The 25,108-nt window shown below is 40.7% G+C and overlaps 1 protein-coding gene across 1 annotated transcript; it reads right to left on the reverse strand.

Moving 5' to 3' along the window:
• Positions 1 to 4,444: 4,444 nt before the first annotated feature.
• On the reverse strand, positions 4,445 to 23,941 carry ELK4 (ETS transcription factor ELK4). Its single transcript, XM_081219045.1, has 6 exons — positions 23,754 to 23,941; positions 17,566 to 17,781; positions 15,543 to 16,418; positions 14,664 to 14,780; positions 7,451 to 12,668; positions 4,445 to 7,218 (listed from the first exon to the last, which is right to left on the reverse strand). The coding sequence occupies exons 2-5, from the start codon at positions 17,770 to 17,772 to the stop codon at positions 12,570 to 12,572; spliced, it is 1,299 nt and encodes a 432-aa protein (XP_081075171.1). The 5' UTR covers positions 17,773 to 17,781; positions 23,754 to 23,941; the 3' UTR covers positions 4,445 to 7,218; positions 7,451 to 12,569.
• Between the last annotated feature and the right edge of the window lie 1,167 nt (positions 23,942 to 25,108).

Below are 25,108 nucleotides of genomic sequence, written 5' to 3' on the forward strand. Positions count from 1 at the left end.
GAGAGCCATTTGATAAACATTTACCAGCATACCACTGCTAATCATCAATGCTCATTTGTCCAGAAGTTGTCTGGGAGAATGGGATAGAGTTTCTGCTTTTCTTACTGACATTGAATGGCTTATAAAAGGTATAGAAACAGCATTAAGAATTTCTCAAAAATACCTAATTTAAACTTTACATCTTCTATAGGGAAAAAAACTCGTTATATCACGTCAGAATTTTCTTTAATATAAAGCTGGATGACTGACCAGTTCGAGCTGTGCAGTATACTGAAAGCAGTGTCTGTCAAGGAGTATCAGCTCCTGTCCAGATCAAATCCTGTAGTAATAGAGACAGAATGCAAACTCAGCAACTTGGAGCGGTTAAGAGTGCTCAGACTTCTGTAAGTAGTGAAATGGCTATTCCAGTGGCTGTTTGTGTGTTAGTTTACCAGCACTTTCTCTGTGTAAATACAAATGTACATGTATAAATATAAAATAAGTGGATCATGGTTCTCCATAACCTGTCCAAGTAGAGCAGTTCACATGCCCCACACCAAAGGCTTATCCTGGAACCATCGGCATTGTCATGTCAGCCAGCTCCATCTGCCATCAACATGGCGTCACAGTGCGAATCTGGCTATAGAGAGAGACCTGGTTGAAGCCCTGGCCTCACCTTGTAGCTATGTGGCCCTGGGCAGATCACTGAGGCTCTTCCAGCCTTGCTTTTTTGCATCTGTAAAGTGACATTTCTAAACGAACCTTACCCTACCTCAAAGGAATTCTGAAAGAATTAAGTGAATTTGTGTAAAGCAATTATCATATGCCTGACATAGAAATTTGCTTAATAACTTAGCAATTTTTATTTTTAAAACCTCCTCGTTAGCAGCTTAGAAACTGTTCATATGTTTGGTACATATTTATTGTAAATCAAACAGATCCAAAATCTTTTGAAAGCTGGTGGTCTAGGGGTATAGTTTTAACTATGCCTGTAATTACTTAAAAGTATTAGATGGCAGCCAGACTTACTTGTGCAATCTAACCAGAGTGAGTGACTGACCTGGGGAAAAAGAAAGCAGCTATATTTTTCTTGTGGTTTTTTCAAGAAAACATCCTTTTTATACAGATTTAGAAAGAAGAATCAATAGCTATATCTAAGGTGATCATGATTAATTTGTGAATATAGAAAACAAGATTGAAACAAATCTAAGAGTACCTTTCCTAAAATAAAATATTTTAAATTTAATAAGCGTGTTGTCCATTATGAAGGACAATTGATCCTTTTATAAAAGCTCAGAAACAAATGACCAGACGTTCCCCAAAGACAGGTCTCTCTCATACTATAGGTTCCCATGGCTGATATTTTAGAAGAAACAAAACTCTCAGAGGGAGGACTGAGAACCACTGTTCCCTCTTACATGTGATCAGAATAAGGGGAAGCAGGTAGGTTTTATACCACACTTCAATATCAGTTACAGAGAAAGTAGGCTTTTTTCCTAATCTTCTTTGAAGGGTGTTGACATTTCAGAGTGCTGTGGAATCACCCTGTTCCCAGATTTCCTTCTGCCACTTGGATGTGGGAATCTAACCCATCAGTATACCAGAATCTGGAAGTATACCAGATTCACAGTGACATAAAAAGTCTTTTAGAGAATTCATTTATTCAGTTAAAAAAGATTTATTGATCACCTGCTAGGTTTAAAGCACTGATCTAGGTGCAGATACAGCAGAGAATGGGACAGAAGTCCCTGCCCCACAAGGACAGTAAACAACATGCCACAGGGTGAGTGATAATTGAGCACGTAAAGAAAGATAAAGCAGGGCTTCCCTGGTGGCGCAGTGGTTGAGAGTCCGCCTGCCGATGCAGGGGACATGGGTTCGTGCCCCGGTCCAGAAGGATCCCACATGCCGCGGAGCGGCTGGGCCCGTGAGCCATGGCCGCTGAGCCTGCGCGTCTGGAGCCTGTGCTCCGCAACGGGAGAGGCCACAACAGTGAGAGGCCCGCGTACTGCAAAAAAAAAAAAAAAAAAGAAAAGAAAGAAAGATAAAGCAGGGAAGGTGGATGGGAAGAGGGAATGTCAAGAGATGCTCCAATGGCCTTTCTAAAGAGGTGCCATTTATACAGAAACCGAAATGAGAGGCAGGAGAAACCACCCAAAGACCTGAGGTATTTCCTGTCAGGCAGGGGACACAGCAAGTGCAAGGGCCTTAGACGGAATATGCTTATAGTGTCTGAGGAACAGCAAGCAGGCCAGTGTGGCTAAGTGCAGTGAGGAAGCAGGAAGAGTGGCAAATAAGTTGGGGTGGTAGCTGGGGGGGGGGGTCAGATCATATAAACCATGGTAGGAATGTGAATTTTTTTTTTTTTTTACTTAGGTGAGGTTATTGGGAGAGTTGTGGGCAGCAAGGGACATGATCTGATTTACATGTTTAAAAGTAATACTCCGGTTGTTGTGTGAAGAAGAGAGAGACTGTGGAACAAGGATGAAACTGGGGACACCAGAAAGGGGATAATTGCTGTAAACTATGTAAGAGATGGTGGTGGCTTGGACAATGTTGGTAGCATCAGCAGTCAGAGTGATTGGGTTAAAGTATATTTTGAAAGTCACACTGACAATTTACCAATAAATCAGGTGTGGGACATGAGAGAAAGATGGGAATCAAGGATAACCCCAAAGGCATTTGACTTGTGTTATGGGCATGTGATAAGGCCATTTAACACTGGAAGACAACAGGAGTGCTCAAGAGTTGTTTCAGGACGTGTTCATTTTATGATGCTATCTTGGATGTCAAGAAGGCTGATAGATATAAAATCTAGAGGTTGAAAGAAAAGTCAAGCCTGAAGATACAAACTTCGTGGTCACCTACATATAAAGAATGTTTAAAGCCACGGGACTGAATGAGGTCATCTAGGGAGTAAATGTAGAGAGCGACCAAAGATGGAGCCTTGGGATTCTGCAACACCAAGAGGTTTGAAAAAAAGAACAGGATCCAGCAGAGTAAATGAGAGAAGCAACCAGAGAAGTAGGAGGAAGTTCAGGAGAGAATGTAGTTTCCTGGAATGCATGTGAAGAATATCTTAAGAAGGAGGAAGTAATCAGTGTTGCTACAAGGTCCCATGTGGACTGAACATCGGCCACTGGATTTGGCAATACGGAAGGTGAGCTTGACTAGAGAGAGGTTTCTATCAAATGATGTGTATTCAAAACTTATGAGAATCATAAAATCAGCTCTGTTCCAGCAACCTCCTTGCCACGAATGCTTGCCACCTAACTTGCACAGCTATTAGAAATTATTGTCCCTGTTTCAGTTTTCATTATATAATGCCCTCTTATTGGAAAATTATTCCAAATGAAGTCAACTTCGTGGACTCCCTTCAGTTACAGGGTGTATTCCAGTTAAGTGCAGTGCTTTGTAGTGACAATCAATGTGAAATCTTACAACTGTTAATGATTATCTCCTACCGAATAATGCCAGCCCTGGAAAATTACCCAATATTAGGATATTTGTTTTATCATTAGATGCATCTATGAAACACAGAAAGTATTGATAATTGCAAAACAGACATTATGCCTCTCAAAAGAGGACGTGTCAGCAGTCAGAAAGGTTAGCAAATGGTGGATTAAACAGGTTTTTTTTGAGTAAAAGATTTCTTAGGGCTTTTAATATTCTAATATGCATTTCAACTCTCCAAGAGGTGAAGACCCCATTTCCCAAACTTATTCGCCCTCATGGGACTACTGTTCTAGGCAATGCATTTTGAGAACATTGGTTTAGGGGAATCCAGCAGTCCTCACAAGTGGTTACCACCCACTGTGCTGAGTGAACCTTGCCCCATCATTGCCCCATCACAGCCATGTCACCAGGGCTAGTGAACTGTCGTCCCCTGCGGAACAGTTTGTTACCCTTATTTTCATCTAGAGATATGAAACAGAGCTCTGATGTGATTTTGCTACCTATTAACCCCACTTGCCCCCATGTATATTTTATCAGACCAGTTCTAAAAAGGCCTAACTTCATTTGCTGAACGAACTGAAGTCTCTAGTTTCTAATCTCAAAAACTACGTGAAGAAACAGAGCCTAGAGCGGAAATATGCAAGAGCTGCTTCTTACAAAGGACTGAAACAAAAGAACCTGATTAAAATTTAAATACTTTAAAAAAATGTAAATTTTAAAAGTAAAATAAAAAGATTTCACAAGGCAAATAATTTTTCTAGCCAGTTAGTACTCTTTTAATTCCTTTTTATATCAACAATCATTTTACAGTTTCCCCTTTTCACTACCTATCTCAACACAGGCTTTAAATATTTTAATGTAGATGCACATCAAATAGTTGAAGGCCAGGTTTTAATGATAACCTTTGGGAAAGCGGAACTTTCCTTACCCACATTTAGCATAGACAGGAATATAATACACAAAGACTACCTCAATAGATGTGAGAGGAGGGAAATAATTCAGAAAGTCATTTTGTTAAAAATATTTATTTAAAAAAATACAATTGTCCATATCAAGTTGCACATACATCTATTAACATCTATATAATTTTGGATTTTAGTAAATTTGATACAGTGCTTTCTTAAAGCCAGCTTGCCATTATACAAAGCAGATTCCTCTGACAGTTCTTATATAAAATAGTTTTAAAAAATGTATCATCTTTCTAAAAAGATGCATATCATCATTACAGAATTTAACAATATTTTTGCATAAAACTTGAAGCCATAGAAAAAAAAGATCACCTGATTGGTTTTTCAGAGCAACCCCTTACTATGTCTGGAGGTGCACTGAATATCAACTACACTTTTCCCTCCTAAAAGCAGCGTATTATAAAGCCCTCAAAGTGCCAGCGCATATTCTTCCTCACCAACCTAAACTCTGTAAAGTTTTTTTGCCACACACATGTAGAGCTGAAGGCTCCGGCTACAGCCATACTAATTACCCTAAAACAACATCCCTTAGTTTCCCAACACGTTAAGTCAGACTGCTTAGCTAGAAGATGTGGCGGTTTCTCTCCAGCTGCATCAACGATTAATGTGATTTTAATAAATGTTAGCAGTTACCATCATTTGAATTGCTTTTTTAGGAAAAAGAAAGTGATTTTAATACTTCGAAGGTCTCCCTCATGTAAATTAAACTGACATTAATCAAGACAAATTATTAATGACACTTTAACAATAGTGCGGTCTTTTGGATAGGTGTGCACTGGCATTATATGTAAGTATTCTGTTTATACAAAAGTAGTGGATACTAGATATTATGAGCGATAGATTTCAATAAAATAAACAAGGGGAAAAATAAACAATGAAGTAACTGTCTTCTCAGCTGAATGAATCGGAGTTTAAGAAAAGCACCCTGACAAGTTCTTATTACAGAGGCCAAACTAAGACGCTGAGGTAAAAGAATACATCTCTCTGTGTTAACACCACAGCAGACATATGCTCTCTTTCTGACTTACAGATTGGGTGGGCGAAAATCAAAAGTTTGACAGTATTTAATTTTCAAGTGATATCCATACTTGAAGATCCAGTAGGGCTCACAGAAAATTATTAGTTCTTCAAAGGACAAAATTGTACACTTTTTTTAAAAGCCAACTTGATTATCTAGTGTAAAGGGCAGAATTCTAAAAAACTAAGTCAAAAATTTTATTTGCCTCAAACCAAAGCCAACCAGTAGCAAAATGACTGGACTGAGTTTCATATTTAATCTTCCCTACCCACAAAGATAAATGAAACTGCTAGAAGGTAAAAGTGAAGAAATACATATGATTGTGACTAGAAAAGGTCGAATGGCCAAACCAAATAAATAGGCCTCAAGTAATCAAAAATTAATTTGCATTCATTTCTGTCTTTACAAATATGCATCTTAGTTCACTAATACTGAACAGGGAAGTTCATACAATATGCTACTTTATCACATAAGCAATGAATATAATGTACACTTAAAGGCCCTTGGTAATACTGCCATCAAAAAAAAAAGTATGAAATGTCTTAGAAAGGACTGTGTCCCTTACCTGACAGACAATAAGCAACAATGATTAAACAGAAAAGAAACTTAAAGTTGGCGAATTCACAAAGTTGAGTATAATCCACCAACTGCAAACCATTAAAAGTCATACATTTCTACAAAGCAGAATATTAAAAGCTTGTAAATTATTTTAAAGCATCCTAGCCAAAACAGCATACCTTACAGAGCCTAGAATGGCTCACTGGGTAATCCATTTATCCCTTCTCCAAACAGTCAAGTTCCAGAAAACATAAACAATCAATAAACCTTAACTTCCCTGACCCCCAATATCCTCAAAGATGAAATTAAACAAAATAACCATTAAGTGCTTCCAGTTATTAAAAACAGAACAGTGCTAATAATGGTGTCCCAAAAAGTGCCAAGTGATTTCATACCAGTATATGGCATTCCCACCCCTGAACTCTAGGCAAGCTTGAATGATGGACTGGCTAGAACTCAGGCCCAGCCACAGGGCACCTCCCCACCCCCAACCCGTCCAGAAGATCCCAGGCCTGTCCTTGCAGGGCTCATAATCCTTGGAGGGGACAAGAACAAGAACGGGCCCTTATGAGATGGGAAACAAGGCAAAGCTGAGAAGACCATTCAGCCCAAGATACTCTGAGTTTTCTGCTAATGCTTTTTATGTACAGTTCAAAAGGATGAATAGGCTACAATGCCAGAATTCCTCCACCACTATATCAATCATGGTTAAATCTGTATTTTAGAAATACTACGTCTAGTATAAACCTCCTCTCTGAGAAACTTAGAACCCAACGTAACAAGGATTTTACACAGAAATGTAGAAAATTTTAGAAAGAACATTCTTATTTCCTCAATAATACATGAATATAAGAAAACAGTTTAAGATGACTCTGCTTAGAGTATGTCACATGTAGCACTGTACATTATTTCTAAAGAGTAGACAAGCAATTAGTCTTTAAGGCCTATGATTCTATGCATTTAAAAAAACAAATGTGCAAGGCATTAATTTTTAAAAAGTGACAACTGCAAAGTGCAGCCAATTTTTTAAGTTTTAGTATAAAATAGCCTAGGAACCATCCTAGACTAGGATGACCATATGTTCCCTCTGAAAAATAGATTTGTTTATACACATACACACAAACATATACTCAGTCAATACATCAGTATATATACACACATATATGCACTCAGCCAATCAGTATGACTTGGAAAGAAATGCTCTAGTTTCCCAAAATATTTTAAAATAAAAACTTAAGCCTCGGGCCTCCCTGGTGGCGCAGTGGTTGAGAGTCCGCCTGCCGATGCAGGGGACACGGGTTCGTGCCCTGGTCTGGGAGGATCCCATATGCCGCGGAGCGGCTGGGCCCGTGAGCCGTGGCCGCTGAGCCTGCGCGTCCGGAGCCTGTGCTCCGCAACGGGAGAGGCCACAACAGTGAGAGGCCCGCGTACCGCAAAAAAAAAAAAAAAAAAAAAAAAAAAAAACTTAAGCCTCATAAAACTTCTTGATCTATATTATACTCTTACTATGTTTGATTGTATCCCTCATAAATTTTCTTGTTAAAGGTTTCATTTAAAACGTTAACAACAGCCTGAATTTCCTGGTTTCTATACAAAGCTTAGAGCCAACCTTTCCCCTCTCACACAAACCACTCTGATTTCCATTTTCACAACAGCTAAGTGTGGACGGCAGCACCCTAGAAATTGCTATTTTCTGGCAGGCTGTCAATCAATCACGATTTTTTTTTTTTCAGAAAAGTAGGTTGAAGAAACTGGCAGCTTCAAATGGAACATTTATACTACATCAATAACTCACCTTTTCAGTTCTGCTCTGTTTACAGGTAAAAACATGACTTTCATCCTAACAGGTTCCACCAAGTACGAGAAATGAAATCAAACCGCCTTCTTTTCTTGCTTAATACACCACCACCCACAAGACTTCTAGATTTTAAGATTAAAACTTCAACTTCAGTAAGCAGAGTTCTGATGACACAGAGAAATATCAGGGCACCTTGTTTCAGGCAACGCCAGCAGCATTAAAAACAGTAACAACTGTTAATTTAATTGTTGACCCAAAACCAAGAAGATAATTAACCAAACACTTTCTGTTGAACTAATTCTCTGGTCAGAGTACCTGCTCAAGATAATTATGGCTGGCCTCCACTTCAGTACTATGAATTGAACAATTAAGTTCTCAATTCCATCCTGTCACACCCTCAGATCACAGACTACGTACTTCATGAAGATTCTAGTTTTCCTGTTGCTGTGGTCCTTCACTCAGAGCTCCAGGCTTCTGCACGGAGACCTGCACTTGTTGCCATACTTGTTTACACACCTAAGAATGGCACCTCAGCACAATTCTAGATTTCTGGCATGGGTAAATAAAATATATACAATAAATGAAATGATAGATAGAACAGACCCATCAAGAAAATATTTATTTGTTCAGACGCCAAAATGTTACCAAAAAAATAATAATAATAATAAAAAACTTACCAATGCAGCAAGAAAATGGAGGTTGTTATGTATTTTAACATAAGGCAACTTGAAATAATTCTGAAATTGTTGGTAAAATGTAACATTAATAAGGCCAAAAGAAGTTTGAGAGCAGCTAGTAAAATAAAAGTAAATTATAAAGTCATACCTAATATGAAAAGGAAAGAGACAACAGGCTGTCAAAAATAATAAGCATGAAGCTCTGGAAAACATTTGGTAATGGGCTATTTGGCAACGTATAAAAAAGAAATTTCTTATGAAAAAGAAATAGGAAATTTCAGAAAGTCGATGACAAGCTCTGCTGAAAAATTCCTAATCTCTACTGGAGATTTTACATAAAAATCAAATCAAATATGTAAAGGATTTCCCCATATATCACAACCAAAGCTTCCACATTGTATTTTTCAAGATTAGACGGACAAACAGACCCTGAGTCAGGGGGCTTTAAAGTAGAGTACATGCCTCCAGGGGGGTGCACAAGACAATCTACTGGGCGCAGGAAAAAAAATATTAGAATTTCTACTCAAGATTTATTTTTATGCCATCCTTAATTTCTGTTTTGTGTTATGTCTTATAGTGTACACAGGACTTTAGTATAGCAGTATATAACTTAACATATATACATATAAATTTGCAATAGGGTATTTGTGTTCCAAGCCTTTTATTGATCAAGGTGTGTGTTCAAAAAGGTTGGAAACTGCTTTTCTGAAATGCCAGTGAGTGGCTCTAATGTGCATAAATTCACTAGAAACATACAAAACTGCCTTTGAGAACTTTAGAATCATAACACGAGTTCTGAGATCAGGATGAAACAATGTCATTAGACTAGACATCACACAATGCCAAGTGTGAATGGAACTGAAGTGATAATATCAACAGCCTGCAGTTACAGCTCCAGAATTCCAAGCCTCTGATTTACGGTCTCCTCCAAGCCTAAGTGACACATAGTATGGAGAAAACTAAAAATTGTGCCATGTAAAGAGATTCAACAGTCAGTGCTGCCTTTTTTGATCTCTAATATAGTATGTAAATCTTCAAGGAATTGTAAAAAAAGATCCAGTGTAAAAAAAAATCCAGTACCCTTTTACTATAGGCTCATGGCTTATTTTCCCCATCAAAATCTAAAGAAAAAAATTACTGTTACCTGTATTTTAACCACCAAGATGTAGAAAAATTAAACCTATATTTTAACTCAAAGAAGCATAAGGCTGACCTTTTGAGGGTTTCTGGTTCTTCCATCATGTATAAATTTTTAAAAAATCAATGGAAGTTTCCACCTTTGTTTGAACACATAAAATATGCCATGAGGAATATTATATCACAAAAGCACTGTGACAAACCAAAAAGAAAAAATTATTTTAGAAATTATGTGAAAATCCACCCTAGGGTGAAATAAGTGCAGTGGTTTGCTGGCTGAGTGTATGGCTCTGAGCCAACTGTGCGCCTCCCTTCTCAACTCCAAGGTGGTGGCTTAAAATCAGCCACAGAGGGAGTAACTTACATGATGGGAATCAGCAAATGCTACAATTTAAGGGCCTTTTTTCCCCTTCAGAGAGCCTGGTGGTTAAACATCTCGCAGCATACAACTGACTAGATATCGGCCAGAGCAAATGAAAAGTTAAGCTAATCACAGCAGAAGTCGCAAAAACTCACTAAACCTGCTCCCCTATCTTAACTTGGGCTACTTTTGCCCACCAGCATTCATCCTGGCAAAGTGACTAGTGATGGATACCAGCTACCGCTACCAAATATAAGTCTCTCCAGTGAATACTGATCTTAAGTGGCATGTCACCTTTTGATGCTAAGAAGAACTCTGTGGATGTTCAAAAAAATACAAAACAGAGACTTTTCCAGGAAGGAGGTAGTTTACAAATAGAACAATCTGCCTCATACACTTGCACTATGGTTGCAGTTTCATTTCACTTAAAAAAGTGAACACATACATACACACAATCACACACACCAACTTCCCCAAAATAGTTGATCTCAAAGAGAAAGCAGATCATCCTCAACCTCCTAAGGCCCACACCTCTCAGAGACTTCTGGGAGAGGTTTATAGGCAGAGGACTCACTAAAACTGGTTCCTAGGAAGTTGCTTTGACTGAGTTTTAATGGTGCCCTTGGTTCCAGGCACCCCTGTGCTGAGACGGTTAATTATCAAAGATACTATCTATGAAAACAAACCAATGGCTTTTCTCCTTTGACTCAAAATAAGATACTTCTGTGCTTTCAAAATTTAAAATATCTAGTTAAATCAAGCCATCAATATTTACTTATCTAATGTACAAAATGTGAATTAACCTAATAAAAACTAGTCCAAAGTGCTGCTGAGCAGTCTAATTTCAAAGAGGCATGCAAACAAAATAATTCAATGTGGGAAGAAAATCCAGTATGTCTGTTCCCCATCACTACTGAACACTGCCTTTCAACACTGCTATTGCATATCTCAGGAACAGAACTTTTCAGCTGATAACCACAAATGAACCAGTAACAGTCTCCAACACTACAAATATAAAGGCAGCTCCCTGAATACTGTCCTTCTGCTACTAATGAACTAGCATAGACATCTTATGCTAGAGTTTCTCCATACTGTATAAAACAAAGTGAACTTTATATATCTGGAAGATGCTGGTTTATAGCAGTGTCACTTTGAGCCCTCAAGTCCTTACTACTCCCTTATTCCATTTACTTCAGGTGGTTAATTATAGGAACTATTTCTAGGGTTAAAAGACTAGTTTAATGGGCAGGGTGGCGGTGGTGGTAGCATATCATCTGATCCTGGACTTTAAAGCCAAGTTTTTCAAAAGACTCAACTGTGATGTTGGTATCAAATCAGTTTAGGGGATCAACAAATCTGTCTGCACCTGGCACTGATGACTCAATGGTAATATTTTATAAATTTGGTAGAGATGAAGGCCTAAGTTTTTCACTACTGATATGAAGAATCCAACCCCTGTGTATGAGCGTTGCCGAATGAACTCTGCGCCTTCCTTAGGAAAAAAAAAAAAACTCAAAGAAATAAGCATATCTTTACTTCACTACAGATCTGGAGGCTTCACTTTGCTTTTCATCTTCCTAATTGCATTGTGAAAACTATCACAACCTCTAACAACCTTAAATTTAAAAGACAGATATACCGTAGAAAATGGGATAAAATGAACAGAGAAAAGGGTCCTTCAGGCCAGTACCTTCCAACTGAGAAAAGCCCTACATGTTGTTTCAAGTTATTCAATTGAGTCTTTGACTCAGAGATGCCTCAAAATTTCTAACCCCAGGTTCATCTCCCTAAAAGCCATCATTTACCATACTGCATTCCGTGGGTGTGTAATCAGACCACCTAGAGAGCAGATGACACTTCTGTGCCAGATATGGGGTCCCATGTTCTCACTGGTTGTTCCAAATACTGTTTTAAGTCCCCGGTTTAAAAATCTCCCTATGTGGGAATAAACTAGCTCCATGCTCTGTTGACAGGTTCAGACAAGATCACACATATGGCTAAGAGGTCCACCCTGAATAAATGTAAATAAGATGCCTTTTTGTGGAGTTGCTTACATATGTTATAGTTCATAGCAAAACAGAATCTACCCAATAGTCCTGCTCCAATCTTACTTTGTGTGAATAGGAATGACTCTTTTTCCTCTACTGCTTATGCACAACTCAATATTCAACAGAGCACATTAAAGTCCTAAAGATATGGCCAATTTCATTTAACTAATATTTCTTTATATAACATGCTCAAAGCATAATTTTTTTCCTGGCCAAAGGGTCCCAATAAAGGCAGGAGGAGTAACTTTGTTCTTAATTCTCTTGCAAAGCATAGCTAGCTGCTAAACCCCACCAAAAATTTCTTTAACACAAAGTTCAAAATATTTTTGAAAAAGAAAGAAAAAGAGGGAGGTGGAGTCTGGACTCCAATTAAGGCATTTTTATACACAGTCTAACTTGAGTCCTATTCAAAGGGAATCCTAAAAAAGCATTTTTAATGGGGAATGGCAGAAATCACAATAGTCTATTATCAGCATTGTGATGTATCAATTGCTCACTTTAAATGTAATCATGTTGGGTGTCTTTCTATTTCTTTATTCCTTGGTTCTCTCATCCCACAAGTGCATAGGTTATGTTTTCTGTAGATCTGGGGAAAATGGGCCAGGGGTGGAAGGTCCATCCAGGCCAGACAGAGTGAACGGCCCATGACTGTTCAGCACAGAAGGAAACTGAGAAAGAAAATAAAACACATTATCATCCTATTATGCAACCCTAAAACTTTCTGTCCCTATTATATTCCCTGAGGCAAAACATGACATCCACCTGCAGTGGCTCACAGGACAAAGGCAGTAATTGTTTATCATGGAAGAATATGATGTCACAAAAACTTTTAAAAAGTTGTTTGTCTTACATGTTAAATATTAACACCCTCCAGCGCACCTTGATGGAATGGAAAAACCAAACCTATACTTTCCCTCCGATGCTAAGGTACACAGGTTCACACTTGACTTCAAATGAAGGTTTTAGAAAGTTCAGTAAATGACAGCATGCACTACAGAGTATAATTCAATTGTATAGCAAATCACAGACTATCAAAAAGAGATCCAGAGGAGATGCCCATCTCTTAACTGCTGCAAATAGTTGTAGGGTGCTCATCCTAGAAAAGGGCTCCCCATCATGTATTCTGAGACCAAATTTATATGGAGATTCCAGGCTGAAGTTACGTGAGCACTATGACTTTCTCCCTATAATTCAATTATCTGTTTGTGAGAGGCAAAGAAAAATGTAAAATGAAATATGGAAAATTCTCAACACTCTATTCAATAATTTATAAGTTCTTGCAAAAAACAAATTGCAGAAGTAGTAAGATTTTTAATTTTCTTTCTTTTTTTCCCCCCTCACCAATCCATTTCCAAAAGAACAAATGAAAATTTAAATTACAAAATCTAAGAAAATCTCCCAGGGAGTCACCCTTGAATAAGTGAATGAATCAACTACAAGAAAGCCTACAAGTTATAAAGTCTAGATGTCCTGGGCAAAATAATGGTTTAAAACTGTGAGACCGGGACTTCCCTGGTGGTCCAGTGGTTAAAAATCCACCTTCCAGTGCAGGGCACGAGGTTTCGATCCCTGGTCAGGGAACTGAGATCCCACATGCAGCGGAGCAACTAAGCCCGTGCACCACAACTAGAGAGCCCAACTCGAGAGAAGCCCATACGCTGCAACTACTGAGCCCGTGTGTTCTAGAGACCACGTGCCACAACCAGAGAAGCCCGCACGCCACAACAAAGAGCCCATGTACTGAAACAAAGACCCAGCGCAGACAAAATAAAATAAAAATAAATAAATAAATACCTTTAAAAAAAGATTAATAATACCTGCCTTGCAGGATTTTAATAAATAAATAAATAAATAAATAAATAAAGCAAGCAAGCTGTGAGACCTTTCCTAAGACCTTGGTTAAGAGGTAATACAGGGCTTCCCTGGTGGCGCAGTGGTTGAGAGTCTGCCTGCCGATGTAAGGGACACGGGTTCATGCCCTGGTCCGGGAAGATCCCACATGCCGCAGAGCGGCTGGGCCCGTGAGCCATGGCCGCTGAGCCTGCATGTCCAGAGCCTGTGCTCCACAACGGGAGAGGCCACAACAGTGAGAGGCCCGCATACCGCAAAAAAAAAAAAAAAAAAAAAGGTAATACAATATTCATTTTTAAAAATATGTATATTTAAAATGCTGATGAATATCAATTCTGAATGAGGGGGGAAATGGGAGTATTTGATATACTATTCTCAAGAGTTTTCTCTATTTTTAAAAAATCCTCAGTTAAAAGGGGAAACCCCTCTAAAAATATATATATATATATATATATATATATATATATATATATATACACATTTTCTCTTTTTAGAAAAGAGGATTTCTAGCATTTAAAATGACCAAAAAAGAAATTGGATAGGCTCAAAAAATCTACTACAGTTTTAAACAATTCTTGGTCTAATTCAAATGTATGGGATAGTAAACAATGAAAAGGAAACTCTGCCGTGAATATTTATCTGAGTTGTTTGCTGGCCAGAAAATTAACACTTAGAAAGTCAAAAATAAATCTAAGGAATACTTATTAAGTAGAAGTTTTACAATGATTAACTGAAGAGTGGATACTGCCTTTTTGCCTCTTTCTTCATTTACCACACCCCAATTACAGAAGACAAGCTTTTATGTAATTTACCTGGAAAAGTGTGTTAGCACCTTGTAGCCTGGCTGGACTTAGGGGAGCAACAGGGCTGAGAGTACTCCAAAAGTGGATACTGGAGAGCAAGGGGCTCGGAGTCAGTAAGATGGGCGTCTGCAATACACAAACCAAAAATATAACTAAATGGCTTATCAGGATTATGTTTAGCCTTGTAATAAATACACAAGTAGCTCTGAATCCAAATATTGTCCTATTCTCCACTCCAAGTATGTCCAAGTCGGAAATCTTATCATGAGGAAAAACTCAGAAATTACTTTTACAACCCAGGTAAGATAAAGGTCAAAATATTTTCTAACCCATTTTTGGTAGAATCTTTTTCAAATAGAAAAACAAAACCAATCTGAATTTTGGTATGGAGAAATTATGGGTAACTGAGTCACAAACAGATTTTCCCCTTAATAATGCGTAGGTCTAGGAGTAATCTAACTATTTAAATGTTAGATGAGCAAGTTAAGAAATAGCTAATGAAAATAACTGCACAAACTTGTAAGGACCTCAGGATCTGTTGTCTTCTAACTTGAGATTATCACTGTTGTTTTATAAGACCCCCCCCAAAAAAAAAGAGAGAGAGAGAGAGAATATACTTATTTTCTTTAGGAGAAAGTGGAAAAACCAAATACTTATTTACTTGCAGAACAATGAATTTTTTAACACAATACTCCAAACCTTTTATTCTGACAATCCTAATTGAGGTGAGGAATTGGGTTACTTTCACAGGGTCATATAACCTTCTGTAAGGCAAGCCTATGTAGCCAAATGAGAACCTGAGGTTATAAATTCTGGATTTGTTTTAAAAGGTGAGTAAAAACAAGCAAAACAAAAAAAATGCGGCACTAATAAGAAAGAGAGTGTTACCTGCGAAAAAAGTGCTGGCGTGAGAGAAGCTGTAGGGAGAGATGGGCTTAATATTCCCAGTGGGCTTGGATCACTGCCCGTGATCACCAGGGTTGGTGCCAGCTCTAACCCCTTGGGTTTCTTGGACCTTGATGAATTATTTGTTTTGTCCTTTTCTGGCAAAGCCAAATCCTGGTCTTTAGGCTCCAGGGACAAGTCCTCTGGAAGTTCCATTGGCTGAGAAGCCACTGATTCCATGTCTGTGTCCATGTCTGGGTTGGAACTCAGCGGTGGTGAAGGTGTTCTAGAAGGCTCCTGCAGAGGGGACACGGACGAAATAGGTGGTGTGGTGGTAAAAGCGGCAGTTACACTAGATGCAGAAGTTGGTGCTTCCAGAGAAGGCAGTCTGGGGGAAGCCAAATTCTCCAACGGTTGCACAGTTTCTTCTGAAGATGGAGAAATACTTGGGCCAGTTGAAATGGCAGCAGCAAGAGGTTCAACTGGTGGCTTTTTGGCAGGTGTGGTTACAAATTTGATAACAGATGGTGTTGGCTCCTGAGGAGATTTTTTCTCTGCCAATTTCTCAGCTGGATTCTCAACCTTTATAGATTTGAAAAGCTTCCTGTTGGAGGAGTTCAAAGAGTTGAGAGTAAATGAAGAATATAAGCCAGAGTGTATGTAGTCATTGCGGCTAGAGGTCTTGGCACCAGGCTGTGGTGGCTTCTCTTTCCCGCCATTCTCCACATCTTTGGAACCGTTGCTGCTGAGTTCACTGACGCTTAAACCTTCACAGTCTCCCTCAACCCTGCCCACTGTCATCGGATCCATGTTCAAAATCTCTGGGTACGAGACAAACTTGTACACAAACTTCTGACCATTCACTTTTTTAATGATATTCTGTAGATAAATAAAATAAACACTCTTAGACTTTCTTAAACTTTTCTTAAGCATTTCTTAAACTTTACCCACCCCCCATGAAAAAGCTGACCTAATGGGGTTCTCTATTTGATAGGTAGTTTACTTGAAAGCTTCAAAATCATCTAAATTTATCTAGCCATATCAAACACAGCTCCTACTATTATGGAGTACAAGTTAAAAACATTTAAATGTCTTATTAACAACTGAACTAATATGTTTCATAAAAGCTGAAAGATTTTAATTGCTTAACACTGTCAGCCAAGTATCTGTATGAAGTCAAAAATTTCTGAACTGCAATCGCAAATAACTCCAAAGGTACAAGCCATTCACATCCTGAGGAAGCAAAAAGGAATTCAGAATATTACTTCTGCTAAGGTTCCTACTTCCTTCAGAAACTCCAGCTGTTTCTTACCTCATCTCTCCATACAGGAAAGCTAACATTAACCACTCAAAGGTGAAAGGAATTAATCCTCGCTTCTCACTTTAATTCTACCCATTTGATCCATTTATTTTACTTCAGTGCCCAAGAATGTATTCAAAATAATAAGAAATTAAACAAAAAAATTTTAACTAAGAAATCACATCTAGGTATTAACAGCTATTCTTTAAGGTACTAATTTGTGTTCCAGGTTAAACTAAAAAGTAAAAATTAAGTAGAGCTAAAAAAATGAGTAAATATGAGACAATTTTTAAAGTAAATTATGATATAAACAAGAGTATTTATTCATCCTCAAGAATCTCAAATTTCCTTTTCCTTATTCCAACTCTATAATCATTTTTTCTTTAAAGACAACTGTAATTAGGAATAAAATATGAGCAATGGGAGTTGGGTACTGAATAAGAATTTGCAGAAATACACCTGGAACATTTACATCTTTCATCCTAATTCCAAACTGCTGAAGCTGTAAAATAAATTGAATTAAAATAAACCAGAACAGTGATCATTTCACAATGTATACAAATATCGCATCATTATGTTGTACACCCAAAGCCAATATAACTTTATGTCAATTATACCTCAATTAAAAAGAATTTCTTTTAAAAAATAAATAAACCAGGACATTAGTACCTCTAACCTCACCAGAAGAGAAGGATCAATTCTTGTTTTGAGGTGGATGTGTATTACCTTCACATAATAGTATCTGAGGGCTCGGCTGAGTTTGTCATAATTCATATTAGGCTTGTTCTTTCGAATCCCCCAGAGACGAGCCACCTCTTCTGCCTGCAAAAGCTTGAACTCCCCATTATTAGAGGTCCAGCAGATCATGTGATCGTTCTGAGGCTCCTTTAGGAGCTGAAGGAGGAACTGCCACAGGGTGATAGCACTGTCCATAGCAATGAGCTGAAAGAGGCATCGGATAAGATACACAATTAACAGCCAGCCGTATATGTCAGACACTGTTTTAAGTACTCTAACTGTATTAGACTAATTACTCACTTTATCCCCACAACAATCCTGTAAGACAGATACTACTGCAGCCTCATTTTACACGTGAAAAAATGGATTCATTAAAGAGTTAAGTAACTTGTCTAAGGTCACACACGTAAATGGTGGAGCTCAGATTTAAACGCAGGCAATCTGGATCCAGAGTCCAAACTCTTAAGCATGCCCCGCTGCTTAAGAAAAGTCTTGCTGTGAGATAAAGCTAGTTTCATAAATTGCAGGAGCAGACTGACGAATGCCAACCAGTAGAGTATCACTGTTATTAAATTTTATCTTAAAAACTCATTGTCATATTCTCTGAGGAGACCACCATTTCAGCATCTATCTAAATTAGCCCAGCTGGTTTATTTGCCAGGATATGTTGTGTGTCTCAGGGTGGCCCAGAGGTATAGGGAATAATCTACTTTTGCTCCACTGGTATTTCTCCTCCAAATAGTTTCCATTATCATAAATGTAATTTACACATAAATTGGCAGCACTGAAAATTCAGCAAAATGTTCCCTAAGTTACAAGTCCTGTCACCATTCTGTCCACAGGGATTCCACCTGCATAGATCCTCCTTTGATTTGATTAGCAACCTTTATTTGATTATCAAGACTGGAACTGAAATATCTTTCAGTATCTCAAGTTTTAGGATCTTCCTATTTAGGCCAGAGTTTCCTAAATTCAGCACTATTGATATTTTGGGCCAGATTATTTTTTTGTTCCTGGACGCTGTCCTGTGCACTGTAGTTTAACAACATCCCTGGCCTCTACCCACTAGATGCCAGTAGCACCTCCTGCCCAATTTGGCAATCAAAATGCCTGCAGACATTGCCAAATGTTCTCCTGGGGGGACCATATCATCTCAGTTAACAAACATTGGTTTAGGCAATGGAGCAGCAAGGAAAGGTTCTCACAAAGTTATTTTCCTCACAAAAACTTCCAAACACCTTATTTATAAGGAAGAATTTTTTTTAAACATCTTTATTGGAGTACAATTGCTTTACAATGGTGTGTTAGTTTCTGCTTTATAACAAAGTGAATCAGCTATACATATACATATATCTCCCCCCATATCTCCTCCCTCTTGCGTCTCCCTCCCACCCTCCCAGGAAGAATTCTTTAGGGCAGAAACTCTGGCCATATATAAGCACATTCTAAAAAGTCTATAGTTGAACCTTACACACACACAACACAAAAAACCTTCCTTTTTTTTTTTTTTTTTTTTTTTGCGGTACGTGGGCCTCTCACTGCTGTGGCCTCTCCCGCTGCGGAGCACAGGCTCCGGACGCGCAGGCCCAGCGGCCATGGCTCACGGGCCCTGCCGCTCCGCGGCATGTGGGATCTTCCCGGACCGGGGCACGAACCCATCGGCAGGCGGACTCTCCACCACTGCGCCACCAGGGAAGCCCAAAACCTTCCTTTTGAAATCTATGAATTAGATCTCACTGGATCAGAACAGGACTTAAACAAAATCAATTCTGTTAAAATACTGTAAAAACAGGTAAATTGACTACATCAAAATTTAAAACTTTTGGGCTTCCCTGGTGGTGCAGTGGTTGAGAGTCCGCCTGCCGATGCAGGGGACAAGGGTTCGTGCCCCGGTCCGGGAAGATCCCACATGCCGCGGAGCGGCTAGGCCCATGAGCCATGGCCGCCGGGCCTGCGCGTCCAGAGCCTGTGCTCCGCAGCCGGAGAGGCCACAGCAGTGAGAGGCCCGCGTACCGCAAAAAAAAAAAAAAAAAAAAAAAAATCAAAACCACACAAGATACCACTTCACACCTACTAGGATGGCTACAGTCAAAAAGACAGATGATAAATGTTGGCTAGAATGTGGAGAAAAGTGAAACCCTCATACATTGCTGATGGGAATGTAAAATGGTGCAGCCACTTTGGAAAACAGTTTGGCAGTTCCTCAAAATACTAAACATAGAGTTACCATATGACCCAGTAATTCCACTCGTAGGTATATGCCCAAGAGAAATGAAAATATATGTCCACACAGACACTTACACAGGAATGTTCACAGTGGTATTCATAATACCCAAAAAAGTAGAAACCACCCAAATGTCCAACAACTGATGAGTGGACAAGCAAAATGTAGTATAACCACAGAATGGAATATTAGCCAGAAAAAGGAATGAAGTACTGATATGGGCTACCTCAGTGGATGAACCTTGAAAACACTACCCTAAGTGAAAGAAGCCAGCCATTTATATGAAACGTCCAGAATAGGCAGAAAGTAGATCAGTGGTTGCTTAGAGCTGGGAATGGGGAATGGGTGGGGAGAAGGGGAGTGACTGTTAATGGGGTGATGAAAATATTCTAAATTTAGATCGTGGTGGTGGTTATACAACTCTGTGAATATACAAGAACCACTGAAGTGTACTAAGTAGGTGAATTTTATGGTATGTGAATTATATCTCAATAAAGATGTTAAAAACAAACACTACAAACAATACAAAAGTTAGGCCTGAGAAACCTAACTCTATGTACAACTCACAAAGGGTCAACAATGTTTGCTTCCAAAAAGGGCAAAGATGAGGAACTATACTAGAAAATATCTGAGTTTCTGTAACTTTTCTGAGACATTCAAAAGTCCTCCAATTATCCTGTTATCACTTCGAAGCTGGTTATACAGAGATACTGTCATCCAAAAGTAGAGGTGGGAAAATAATAAAGAATAGAATAGGGGAGATGCCTCCCACATTTACAGACTTAATGGAGAAACTGAGGCCATGAATCTAAGTCTCTTTCATCACAGTCATATACTTTGTTCATTAGGGAAACCACTTCCCTAGATGGATAAAAGCATTCACATCACCAGTGGGTTGTAAAGTATTACATTATTAGACACTAAGTGATAATAATGTACAAATATGAAATGCTACTTTAATGCTAAATAACTATGCTCACTAGAAATCATAGTTTCCCACAGCCTCACTTAAGCTGGGTTAAAATAGAGGTTTTATATTATATCCATCAAGTACTGGGCGGGGAGGTGGGGGGCGGTCCCTGCCATTTCTCTGATTTTACCGCAGAGGCTTTTCTTCTGATAATGCCTGTTCATGGCAAGTTACTTTTTAACTACATATGTTTCCCATTTAAACAATTATCTGTTAGTCTAAATCTGTTACAACTACTTCCCAGTAAATTTCAGCTTAACCAGAGAACTCAGTCTCCACATTTCCAAACATCATCTTCATTATCAACAATGCTTGCAGCAGTGTGTGAATATGTGTGAGAGAATGATAATGGTGATGATGTTGAAGCTAGAAAGGGGGGGAAGAGGAGAGAGGAGGAAAGAAGAAAGTGAACGGGGCAGAGAACTGGAATCTCAAGCCTATTACAAATTTGGTGCCTGTAATTCCATTTATTTTTGGAGAAATTCCCCAAACCAAATCCTAGAGTCTTAATGCCTATCATGCAGATAGTGCTTGAGCCCTACAGGTTTATAATGGCTAAGCAATACATGCAAAAAGAAAGAAATAACCATCAACATCTCCACAATGAGTACGCAAGTGCCATCCTGAGCAAATGGGAGGTGTTCCCAAGGTGGTGTGGGTTTACCTTCCACCTCTCCCTTTGCTTATTAGGAGAGAGTGTGTACTGAGCCAAACGCTGGTGGGGCTGTTGCATACTGCAGGGCAGAACCCAACCGTGTGGAAAACGCTGCAGCTTCTTTAGTGTACTTCACAGTGCGTCGGGGATGGGAAATGGCTGTGAAAGAAAATGGGCACTGTGGTTTTGGACTTACATACTGGAAAAAAAATTTTCTTTTGCGAAAAACTAACAAAGACATAAAATGGACATCCTCTGTGGGTACTTTAAAGGAATATTTTACTCATTCAATTTTGATAAGTTTATTCTTTGACTGAAAAGGTGGTGAACCACCGGGCGTACAGTTAAGCTGAACCTCTTCATTTTAGTTCCTAAAAGTGTGCTATTAATATGAAATTCAACAATTTCTTCAGCCATAAAAGAGAATTAAAGGGAAAAAAGTTACAGAAGACAGTTATTTAAAATTACAAAGAGTGAAATAAAGTCAAAAATATTAAATACTTTTATTCTTAGTCAAAAAACCCCCAAACCCTTTATTTTTCTTCTCACGAAAATCTCAATGTTTCTACAATTACAGTTTTTTTCCAAAAGTTACAGTTTTTTTGTTGTTGTTGTTTTGGGGTTTTTTTTGCGGTACGCAGGCTTCTCACTGTTGTGGCCTCTCCCGTTGCGGAGCACAGGCTCCGGACGCGCAGGCCCGGTGGCCATGGCTCATGGGCCCAACCGCTCCGCGGCATGTGGGATCTTCCCGGACCGGGGCACGAACCCTTGTCCCCTGCATCGGCAGGCGGACTCCCAACCACTGCGCCACCAGGGAAGCCCAAAAATTACAGTTTTAAAAGAGATTTTTAGTAGAAGTATAATGAAGGATGTAAATACTTAACTGATCCAAATGAAGGAATCTGATTTTTGAGGGATTAAATGTGGAAAACATAACTGATTCTAACTTAACATTTCAAAGATAGTAGATTAGTCCCTGTGGTAAAATGAAAGGAGCGTGTTGAAGTAACTCATTAGGGAAAGGAAGCCTCTATTAAGTGAAACCTTTCCCACCCTAAACATGTTTATAATACACATAGTCCAGTTGCTGTGGTGACCCATGGCCCAACTATTTTTCAGAAACAGTAGCTAAGACCCCAGAAATAAATGTCTCCAAATTCAGAGTGCTGCTTAAGTAAAACAAAGGCAAATTATGAAATGTATCAAGACTAGTTTTGACTTAAAATCATCGTAGTTGTCAGAAAGTAATCTGGTGTATCTAACTGTACAGTATCCTATCCTAACAAAATATTAAAAGTGTACTGTTACATTACCCTAAAACTTAAAAACAGCATTTCCCTAAATGGATTCCACTTAACGCAGTTTTTAACATTTAAACAAAATTAAAGAGGGGAGAGTTCCTGAGGGGGAAAACTGAATCACAATACATTTTAATGAAAACACCACTGACGGTCTTAAACACTGAAGCACCAAGTTTTCCACGCAGTGGGGCGGTGAGTGGGAGATGGCAAAGAGGGAGGGAGGCGCTGATCCACCAACCAAAGAGACGGGTGAACCGTTCTAATGAGGAATGAAATTCCAGTCTTTCTTTAAATGCCCTAAACTTCAAATAGCAATAGCTTGAGAAAAAGCCAATTGTGTATCGTTTGACTACTTCGGTCAACAATGCCCTTTATTTCCTGCCAAAGCCAGTTAATATTCAGCCCCCAAAAGATATTTCCAATTGATCTTCTTAGGAATGAAGAAGCCACCAGCCTCGCGGCAGCTGTACATTAAGCGGAAAGTAAAGAGGGGAGGGGGTTTGCGGGAGAGAAATAGAAAAAGAAATGAAACTTGACACCGGATGAACAGCGAGCTTGGGGAGAGGAAGAGACACGGATGACCGTGTGCCCCCGAGGAGTTCAAAGTCCGGGGGAAGAGCCGCAACCTCACCGGGCCTGGGTAAGCACTGAATTACTGTACTTTCACTTTCCAACTTCCTGTCGATACAGAAAGTCAGAATTGCTCTCCTCTTGCCCCCCCAAAAAACCATCACTGCCACCTTTTGCCCCAGGGACCTCGCGGTACCAAATAAGGGGCGAAAAGAGCGGAGCGGGGCGCGCCGCATCTACCTGCGCGCCTCGGGGCTAGGGCCGCCTGAGCGGGCGGGGCGGGGCAGGGGCGGATCCCTAGGGGAGCGCGCGCCGCAGCCCCCGCGCCCGCCCCCACGGGCTCGTTTCCTGTTGTGCAGCGAGCCCCTAGCCCCCGCCCGCGTTCCCCGCCGTTGGGGGGCCTCAAGACCCCGACGGGGCGCGGGGTGGACGGGGCGTGCGGGGCTGGCCGCTCACCGAGGCCGCGCGCGGGGCTCCCTCTGGGTCTCCGCCTCGAACACGATGCTCCTCTCCGCCCGCCGCCTTCTCAAGCTGGGAACTCGAGGATGGCGCGGCAGCCGCTGCGACCCCCGCGGCGGAGCCGGAGAAGGCGCCGGCGGCCGAGCCAAGCCCGCCGGGTGCCCGCAGCCGCCCGCATCTCCCGCCGCCGCCGCGGCTCCTCGCGCCCCGCCCTCCCCGCCCCCACACGCGGCGGCGGCGGCGGCGGCGGCGGCGGCGCGGGTCGTCGGGGCCGCTACCCGCCGGGCGCGCGCTCGGGGCGTTCCTAGCCGCGGCCGAGCCTGCCAATCGCTCCGCGGCCGCCGCCACTCTCAACTCCCCCGGCTGCGTTGGGGTCCCTCCCCGACGCCGGCGCTGACGCGCGCCACTTCCGGGGGCGGGAAGGGAGGGGCCCACAGCAGAGGGCCTCTGCCAGCCGCTGCCGTAGCACCTTCCGCCGCCCTCCCCTTCCCCGTCCCGGTTTTGGGGGGCCAGGGGTGCGGGCGCAGCGAGGGTGCCGCTTGGGTTTCTCCGCTTTGCACTCTCCGCTGGACTACTAGCCAGTCTGTTTACTGAGGCCCACGACCCGAAACCGCACGCCAAAGCTGCCACATGGCTCGGGACGTCGGAGGGGCCTGGGGCCCCTCCGTGTCTCCCCCGCCCGAGGGAGGAGGTGGCGCTCGCCAAGCAGCCTCCAGGGGACCACTTCTGTTGTTGCGAAACTTAAAAGTGAGGGCTTCACCCTCCAGGCCTCCCGTCCTGCCTTCTTGGCTGGGTGGACAGAGGTCGGTATTGCCACAGCTTTCTCATCGAAGTGCCAGATCCCAGGGCACTATGAACACTTGATAAACATTAAATCAGCACTGTGGTTCTCTAGTGCCAGGACTGACAAATGGAAACACTGGTGTCCTGGGGAAAGCTCGTTCTGGCGTTGGAGTCGGAGACCTGGAATCCATCCGTGGCTCTGCCTCTCACTAACTCGTCAGTCTTAAGCAACTTTCTTTACCTCCCACAACAGTTTGAATATAGGTAAAATGGAGAGAACCCAATCTCTTAGAGCTGTAATGATTAAAGGAGATAAGGTGCATAATCACCTCGCAGAGTGTCTAGCGCATAGGTTCTCATTAAATAACAATTTTTAAGGAACCAGGTCACACCTGGTACAAGAAACTACTTGAACAATTTAGCAGCAGAATGTAAAACCTTATGCTGAACAAAACCTCCAAGAAATATACTGTGTATCCCATTTAACAGGAAACCAAGGACAGGCCAGTGTCTTACCAGCTGTGTGTCCTGCAACGAGTTGCTTCACCACTCCGAACCTCAGTCCCCTC

The sequence above is a fragment of the Mesoplodon bidens genome (assembly GCF_964165515.1).
Source record: "Mesoplodon bidens genome assembly, chromosome: 2".
Classification (NCBI taxonomy): Eukaryota; Metazoa; Chordata; class Mammalia; order Artiodactyla; family Ziphiidae; genus Mesoplodon; species Mesoplodon bidens.

Bases quoted from the DNA above. Each gene is read 5' to 3' on its own strand.
- ELK4 (XM_081219045.1), bottom strand. From the start codon at position 17,772: ATGGACAGTGCTATCACCCTGTGGCAGTTCCTCCTTCAGCTCCTAAAG. The intron at 16,419-17,565 runs GTAATACACATC...ATTTATCTACAG, and splicing joins TCAGATACTATTATGTGAAG to AATATCATTAAAAAAGTGAA. The intron at 14,781-15,542 runs GTAACACTCTCT...TGTGTATTGCAG, and splicing joins CGCCAGCACTTTTTTCGCAG to ACGCCCATCTTACTGACTCC.